Consider the following 8,421-nt stretch of genomic DNA (forward strand, 5'->3'; position numbering starts at 1 on the left):
CAGTTGATGGCATAGAATCTTATCAATTTCAATTTGCCAAACTCTGTATGCACCGTCTCTCACTTTGGAAGAGAGCAACCAGTATTTGTGACAGTGATTACCAGTTCCATTACTGTATCACATGAGACAAGAGAACACAGTGTCAGCGTCACGGTGACAGCGACTCCAGTGATCCAACAGGAAGCCACCCCAGGGCCAGCGACCCGGGTGAGCTTGTTTGGCTTCTTCGACTTTATGCTGAGATTTAGAAAAAGTCTTAAAATTCAAAATTAATAATCAAGTATTACAGTTGTGCAATGCAATGTTTTCAGCACAGAATATCATCCTCAGGTTACAGTAGATGCTCGAGCACCCGAGCGTCCCAGTGCAGTGGTTTAATTAAACAAATGCTCAGTTACCTGAAGGTATGAGTGAGCCATAGGCACCCTTGCCGACCTTCTATCGTGAGACTCAATGACTAATGCACGGGAGCCACAGGGCTCTGGAGACTCAGACACGCTCCAGCGGCTGACAACTGCTTAGCTTCACTTATGTTGAATCAGCCATTTAGACCCTCCAAAATGATGCCTTTAAAAAGAGATGTATACTGGGAAAAAACAAAACAAAACAACAACAACAACAAAAATACACCCTTAGCATGTTTCCAGTAGCAGGAGGGGCAGGGATGAAGACGAGGGGTGGTTTGTGTGGTTTCCATCACCAATTTCATCAGCAAATCTCAAAAACCCAAACCTGTATCAAATAATTTAAACAGAAGTGGCCTTTTCTTCATGTGGAATGCATACTTACATACACATAAATATATACATACATGTTTCCTTTACAAAGCTTCAAAGGTTGCGTTACCAGCACGCAATCCTCTTTTCCACGGAAATGCCTAATACTGACAAGGAATGTCCAAAATACTTAAAGATATTTCTAGAAAATGGGACTTTCTTCTCTGCTTGGCTCATAAGAGAATTTTTTCTGCCAACCTTTTACCAATGATCATTAAAAAAAATTTTTTATAGCCACATTGGTAATACACATTCAAAACATACAATAAAATGGCCTGCATGAATCAGGAAAAACAAGAGGAAAAAACTACCCCACAATAAAACCTAAACTCTTAGAAAGTGGAGTCTAACTTCCGTCTTCTTTTCAGCCATGTAATGTATTTCCACTGAATCTGAAGCAGCACCATCTAAGATGCTTGCAAGCAGGAGGTCACGTTTCCCAGCTGCTGTCTTTAAATGCAATTTGGACTAATCTGAGTTCTAGTTCAAAAGCATCCGGGCGATCCTGAGGGTTTGCGGCCAGCATTTCCTTTATCAGTTGTTTCATTCGGCCATTCATCGACTTTTTCTTCACAGGGATGAGAAGTTCCATTTTGGGGTTTTCCAGAAGTGCCTCCCCAACAGGCACAATTTCGGTCCCCTGCTTTACATAACTCCCCAAGAGCTCCTTCTTTGTCTCTGTGTCAATGAAGGTGATCCTCTCCAGCATTGCCCAGATGATAATTCCCAGAGCAAAAATGTCAGCTTTTGCTGTGTAGTGTCCTTCCCATACTTCGGGAGCCATGTAGAAATCCGTTCCACATGCTGTGGAAAGGAAACACTTGTTTACACTGACAGGTTCTTCCGGGTTCTGCCCAGATGCTGAGCAAACTTTACTCAGGCCAAAATCGGCCACTTTCAATGTGGGTTCCAAGTCACTGGTATCCAACCTGCTCTGAGAAATCAGGATGTTATCAGGCTTCAGGTCTCGGTGGATTATCTGGTTTTTGTGCAAGAAGGCCAGAGCACTGCTGAGCTGAAGCATGAAGCTGGTGTTAGTCTTTCGATTGGGTTTCCTAGACAACAGATACTCATTCATATCTCCTCCGTCACAAAAATCCATCACAAACCACAAGTAATAGGCGCTTCTGGGGTCAAAGGCAATCTCTCCTTTTAGTGAAGTCTCTACAAGCTGTGAGGGATGAGAAGGGGAGGAGTTATAAGATACAGAAAGGTTTAAGGGGATGGGGATACAGCTCTCACAGAGGACTGCAGTTCAGGTCCTCAGTAACCACATTAGTGGCTCACAACTGCCTGCAACTATAGCTCCAGTGTCCTGGCTTCTAAGGGCGCCTGCACTGACACACATATACCCACATTACCCCCCCCAGCCAACATAACAAAAAATTAGTAAGTTTTTTTATTTGTTCTTGTTTTTTTATTGTTTTTTTGAGACAGGGCTTTAGACAGGGTAGCTCTGGCTGTCCTGGAGCTTGCTCTGAAGACCAGGCTGGCCTTGAACTCAGAGATCCACCTTCCTCTGCCTCCCAAGTGCTGGGATTTAAGGCCTGCACCACTACTAGCTATAAATCTTTTAAAAATATACTAAAAAGAAAGAAGGAAGAAAGTTAGGTCAATCTGCAGCTTTCTTTTGTTTCTGAAGCGTTGGGAACTAAACCCAGGGTCTTGTACATACATGGCAGGCAACCTTTTCTTAAACTGAATGTAGAGGTCACAAAAAAATTGGCAATAAGTCAAGGGTTAGTGAATGTTTAGCTGCCAAAAGTTAACTCAAACCCAAACTGTATTTTTAGTACATATACCAAGTGCTCTGCTCTTATAGCAACATAATGGTTTAACTGGGGAAAACAGACTTCTCATATTTCCTACTGTCATTCATCACTAAGCAAATAAAAAAAAAGTAGTTTATCAGTGGATTGTGCTATGGTATAACGCTTAATTTGGGTACCATTTTTTTCTTTCTTCTTCTTTTTGTTTTTTTTTTGAGATAGGGTCTCAAGTAGTCCACAAAGGCCTCAAACTCATTGTATAGTTCATGGCTGGCCTTGAACTCTGACCCTCCTGCTTCATCTTCAGTGCTGGAATTACATGTGTGTGTCACAACACCTAGCTCAAGTGATCTCTAATTTAAGGCCAGCCTGAGTTACATAATGAGACTGTCTCAGGGAGAGAGAAAGACAGAGGCTAAAAATTGCTATTTGAAGGCAGGTGTGATGGCACACACCTGTGATCCCAGTGCTACAGAAGCAGAGGCAAGAGGCTCGCTGGAAGCTGTTAGGACAGAATTTCCACAGTTTCTGAATCTCCCTTAAGCATGTCTACCACTAATATACGAAGCACTGTTCTCACCACTGTTTTTACAAAACACAAATCATCTACTGTGGAAACTGCTAAAGATGTTCTATGTCCTAAAGTAATAAATATCCAATCCGAATTCTCTTGTGTGTGCACACAGGGATCATTGCACATGTGTCAGAGGATAACTCTGAGAAGCAGGTTCTCTCCTGCCACCTTGTGGGACCTGAGGATGGAAGGCAGGTTGTCAGGTCTGCATGAGAGTACCTCTGCCCACAGCGCCATCTTGTCAGCCCAAGATTTCCCTCTATGTAGAAATAAACAGGTACATTCACTTCATTAGTGTATAGTTTGCTTTCTACTTTAAGAAAAGGTAAACTTTTATTTATACCGAAGGATTGCTTTAAAATGAAATTATTTATGATTCATTATCAGTATGTCTGCTCTGTAGATGTTTAACACATCCAGGGTTAGGCACATGTTTTTCTGGTGTGAGGGCTTGAGTGGAAGGGTTAGGAAGCCTGGCTCTGCCCTGCTCTGCCCTGCCCTGCTCTGCCCTACTCTGCTCTGCTCTGCCCTGCTCTGGACTGTGAGTCAAACTCCAGTCTCCAGCTTTAACTGAAAACCTCAAGAATATTTTATTTCATCTGTGTGTGTTTCTTTTTGTTTTTTGTTTGTTTTGGTTTTTGTTTTGTTTCTTTGGTTTTTGGAGACAGGGTTTCTCTGTGTAGCCCTGGCTGTTCTGGAACTCACTCTGTAGACCAGGCTGGCCTCGAACTCAGAAATCTGCCTGCCTCTGCCTCCCAAGTGCTGGGATTAAAGGCTTGCGCCACCACTGCCCAGCAGAAATCTGGATTATTTAAGTCATTCAGACAGCAGAAAGGGCCATAAATCAAACACACGTCTGCAAGGCTTTAAAAGGAAAATTGATTCACTAAAAAGGCAACTTAAGTACAAAAATCACTTTAGTCTGGTACTTCACATCTTAAAACCCTAAAGGACTAAATAAAACACAATCCTTATTAATTTGCTACTAGGTCTGGACTTAGCGTAACGTCAAATGTGTTAGTATCTTTACTTTTCCATCCGAAGGGATTGTGTATCTTACTCTGTAAACCTTAATGCAAAGGTGACAGGTTTAGGAGGGAACGTAGTTTATGTAGTATGCCCCAAACCCAAGGCTCAATCTCTAACACTGGCAAAAAGAGGAAAGAAGACAGAAATGTTCCCAATATTTTTATCATGGCAACTTAAGTACTTTTAGAAAAGTAAACACTACAGTTTTTAAATTTTTAAAAATTATTTATTTGTTTTGTTTTGTGTGTGGGGAACTCATGGAGGTATGAGAAACTTCTCAGGAGTCCAGTCCTCTTTCTACCATGAGGGACCTGAGAACTGAACTTGGTCATTGGGCTTGTCAACAACTCCTTTACCCTTTGAGCCTGCTCACCAACCTAAACAGGGTTTTTGTTGTTACTATAGTTTGTTTTAATTGTTAAATTATATTCACTTATTTTGTGTGTGTGTGTGTGTGTGTGTGTGTGTGTGTGTGTGTGTGAACACTTACATGCATTCATGCCACAGTGCAAGTGTGGCGGTCAGAAGACCTCCTTCTGTCCTGGAGCTCAGGATTCAGTCTAGGAATGTTTTAAAGTCAATATACAGGTGAGTCTGGTCTTGAACTCGCAAGCCCCTGCCTCCACCTTCTGCGTCCTAGGACCATCAGCATGCAGCAGTTTACTCATCTAAGGCTTACTGTGTTTAGCCCTGTGATTGGGGCAGTCCAGTTACCATGGGTGTGGCTATTACTGATTGCTATTTTTTCCTTGTTTTTTTGCATTCATTTTCAAAATAATTGGTTCCCAGGAACTGACTTTAGATGCTAGTCTCAAACCTCCTCTAGTTCCCATCTCATTCTGTTGCTATGCAGACTGGTTAAGTACCAGGCACAGCAGCGGCTTGTGTTATTTTGAGGTATGTGCAGCACAAATTTAGAGCAGACACTTCCTTCCTCTACAGACCTCTCTGTACACCTAGCCACAGAACACCTTCGTCTCAGGGAGAAGTTCACCTGAGACTTTGGGTTCCCCTTGCTGACCAATGTTAAGGCCATTTCCTAGGCAGTGTCACATACCTGTAAATAAAGGGAAGAATTCGAGCCGTGGGACATCTTCTGCACCATCCCATCTTTCTGTAGGATGCACTCTTCCAAGTGAATCACATTCGGGTGCTGGCTCTTGATACTGCTTAGTGCCCAGAACTCTCGAAGGGCCAGTTCAACATTCTCAGGTGCGTGGCATCGGATTTTCTTCACAGCTACTCTCGCAGAGGTCTTTCTGATGACCGCTTCATACACCACACCGTAACTGCCTCGGCCTACCTCCCGTATTAGATCGTACTTTGGCTGGCTACTCACCATCTTCAAGGTCGAGGTTTCTGGAAAAATCAACAAAGTGCTCTGTTGAAATTAGGTGGACCTACTGGCTTATATTCTTATGCATGATTTACCCATCTGTTTTGCTGTCTGTAGTACTTGAAGGGTATCTAGCTATGCTTTGAAGCAATCTATCACTAATAACAAAAAAAGATATTAGCATTTACCATGTATCATGAACTATTCAAGTACTTTATAACAATTTTTAAAGTTTTATTGTCTTTGAGACAGGGTCTTGCTAAGTTTCCTTGGCTTGGAGCTTGATATATAGATTATGCTGGCCTTAGAAGGCATAGTTACAGTACCATCATCCCTGACGTGTGTGTGTGAGTGCAGGCTTGCCCATGCCAGGTGCACCTATTGGGAGAGAATCTTGGCTCTCCTGTCACCCCTACAGAATATGCCAGGGTAGCTGCCTGTGAGCCCTGGAGATGCTCCTGTCTCTGCAGCTCATCTCACCATAGGAAGGCACATCCGGCTTCACATGGGTCCTAGGGATCCAAACTCAGGTCCCCAGACTTATTCAGCAAATGTTTTACCCACTGAACTTTCTCTCTTTACAGGCTCTGCCCACCCACTCCTTTTTTGAACAAGACCTCACTATGAAACCCTGGCTGGCTTCCAACTCAGAGATAAGCCTGCCTCTGCTTCCCTAGTACTGGGATTAAAGATTTGTGTCACCATACCTTGCCTCCAGTCCTTTTTTAAAAAAAGACAGGCTCTTGTGATTATGTATCTCAAAATGGCTTTCACTTCTTTAAGACTTTATTATATATTTTGTGTGTATGACTATAGCTTTGTGTAAGTCAGAGGTCAATATGTGGGAAGTCAGTTCTTTCCTTCTACCATGTGGTTCCAGAAATTGAACTCATGTTGTAAGGCTTGGCAGAAAATAACTTTACCCATTGAGCCATCTTAACAGCCCTGGCGACCTTGGTCTCTGGAGCTGGAATGGTGGCATTACAAGTGTGTGAAGTAGTCAAACCTGGCTGCTATGTATTAAGTTCATCTAATCCTTAACTGCTTGAAAATGTCATTGTTAAAAGTAAACCGAAATTTGAAGTTTTGTCAAGAAGTAGTGGGTCACACCTTTAATTTCAGCATGTGGGAGGCAAAGGCATAGGATCTCTGAGTTCAAGGCCAGCCTGGTCTACAGAGGGAGTTCCAGGACAGCCAGGGCTACACAGAGACCCTGTCTTGAGAAGAAAACAAACAAACAAACAAAAACAGTGAAACAGAAAAATCCCTCACACTTAAAAATACAGACACTTGACTTCTGTTTATAGACTAAAAGTGGACAAGATCACTTATGTTTTGTTTGCAACAGTGTGTCAGGTAGCTCAGGCTAGCCTTAAACTTATTACATAGCAAAGGATGACCCTCATCTCCTGCTTCTACCTTCCAAGAATTGAGGTTACAGACCTGCACCAGTATGCTTGCTTATTTATCTCTTACAAAATAAGCACAGATAAAGTTTTTGAGGAACTATTCTCTCAAAATGAAGTAAGTCAATTAGAATAAAACTACCTTTTTATAGTTATTTAACATAGCTATTTAAACATAAGTCTTTTCTTGCCAAAGGGGGAGCATCTTATACATCAAAGGGAATTCTCTGACAAAGCTCTTTGGCGCTCTGAACTGATAAATCATTTAAAGGCAAACTGAAGCACAGGCCCCACAGAGAAATGTGCTTTTGAGTGGAGAGTCTGCAGTGTGCTCACACGCCCACTGTCATCGCTGGCAGGAAGAGTAAGATTGTATTTACATTGCACAACCAGGGAAACAAAGTAACTGACCGGGGAACCTGAGACTCCCAGAACAACTACTTTAAGTTCATAGGCCAGATTTAAAAGAAAATGACTGCTTCTGATGTTTGCCTTGAGGGTTACTTCCTTGAATTGGTCACCTACTCTTCAAGTTCTTACTGGATTTCCTAATGTCAGATTTCCTGTCACAGGCGGACACGCCGTCCTGCTCTGTGCCGAGTCCCAGTTACTGTGCGCTTCCAAGTGACTCTGCAGCAGTCCCCCTGAGAGAAGGACACCTTCCTGAATAAGAAAGGACGGTGTCTATCAAATCAGTGGGGTCCTGGCTGGCGAGACGCCCTGCTGAAGCATCCTTTGAGAACCCGGGTGCCTCAGGAAGGCAGGTCCTGGACCCTCCTGCCTGCCATTCTCCCTCCGGTGCTAGGCACCGCCGGCGTGGACATGCACCTGCCGGTGCCCGGGAAGGGACAAGTCAGGCCAGAGGCGCTCAGACGCGGAGGCTCAGGCCGCGCTCGCTGCCCAAGCAGCAGGATCACTCCAGGTGGCCGTCCCTTGAAACCCCGAGGGACCCTCCCGTGGCCCTTCAGCAGGCCTCGCGGTCGCTTCAACTCCTCGCGGCTGCGGACTAGGGGCCGGTCCCCGGGAGTGGCCCTGGCGGGAACGGAGGCCGCAGTCCCGGCCGGTGGCCGGGGCAGCACCGGGCCTTTCCCAGGATGACTCCGCTGAGAGCTCTGTGACAGGCCTGCTGGGGACAGAGACACATGCAGGGAGGTCGGTTCTGACTGCAGGGCATCCATGCCACGACGAAGGGCCAGGTTTACCTCAGGGCAGCCGCCGCCGCTTCTCCCTCTCATGAGCTCTGCAGGCCGCCATTATCGGGCAGCTCGCGCCTCGGCTGCCGCGGCCTCCAGTCAGAAGCCGGCGCGCGCCCCCGTGGTGCGCGGACACACCCCCTCACGCCGGGCCCCGCCCCCTCCGGCTTTCCGTAGCGCGCGTGCGCAGCCGAGCGCCGCCTGCTGGGCGAGCGCCTCTCCCCGTGTGCTCCGGCCATTGCGCTTCTTCGCTGCCCTAACGCTGCACACAGTCGAGCGTCGTCAGCGGTGTGCGCGCTGCAGAGCCGACCACTGCTGCCCTGGCCCGCAGGGGTGGC

At 45.4% G+C, this 8,421-nt stretch overlaps 1 protein-coding gene across 2 annotated transcripts; it reads right to left on the reverse strand.

The window, feature by feature from the left end:
- Nucleotides 1-742: 742 nt before the first annotated feature.
- Pdik1l (PDLIM1 interacting kinase 1 like) lies at nucleotides 743-8,174 on the reverse strand. Of its 2 annotated transcripts, none has more exons than XM_028759878.1 (3): nucleotides 8,093-8,174; nucleotides 5,206-5,507; nucleotides 743-1,791 (listed from the first exon to the last, which is right to left on the reverse strand). In XM_028759878.1, the coding sequence occupies exons 2-3, from the start codon at nucleotides 5,488-5,490 to the stop codon at nucleotides 1,207-1,209; spliced, it is 870 nt and encodes a 289-aa protein (XP_028615711.1). In that variant the 5' UTR covers nucleotides 5,491-5,507; nucleotides 8,093-8,174; the 3' UTR covers nucleotides 743-1,206. The 2 variants fall into 2 exon arrangements, with proteins under 2 accessions (XP_028615711.1, XP_028615710.1); XM_028759877.1 differs by having other exon boundaries at nucleotides 743-1,947.
- Nucleotides 8,175-8,421: the final 247 nt, after the last annotated feature.

This window comes from Grammomys surdaster, unplaced genomic scaffold (assembly GCF_004785775.1).
Source record: "Grammomys surdaster isolate TR1022 unplaced genomic scaffold, NIH_TR_1.0 126313, whole genome shotgun sequence".
NCBI classification, from domain to species: domain Eukaryota; kingdom Metazoa; phylum Chordata; class Mammalia; order Rodentia; family Muridae; genus Grammomys; species Grammomys surdaster.

Bases quoted from the DNA above. Each gene is read 5' to 3' on its own strand.
- Pdik1l (XM_028759877.1), bottom strand. From the start codon at position 5,490: ATGGTGAGTAGCCAGCCAAAGTACGATCTAATACGGGAGGTAGGCCGA. The intron at 1,948-5,205 runs GTATGTGACACT...CATCCCTCACAG, and splicing joins ATTCTTCCCTTTATTTACAG to CTTGTAGAGACTTCACTAAA.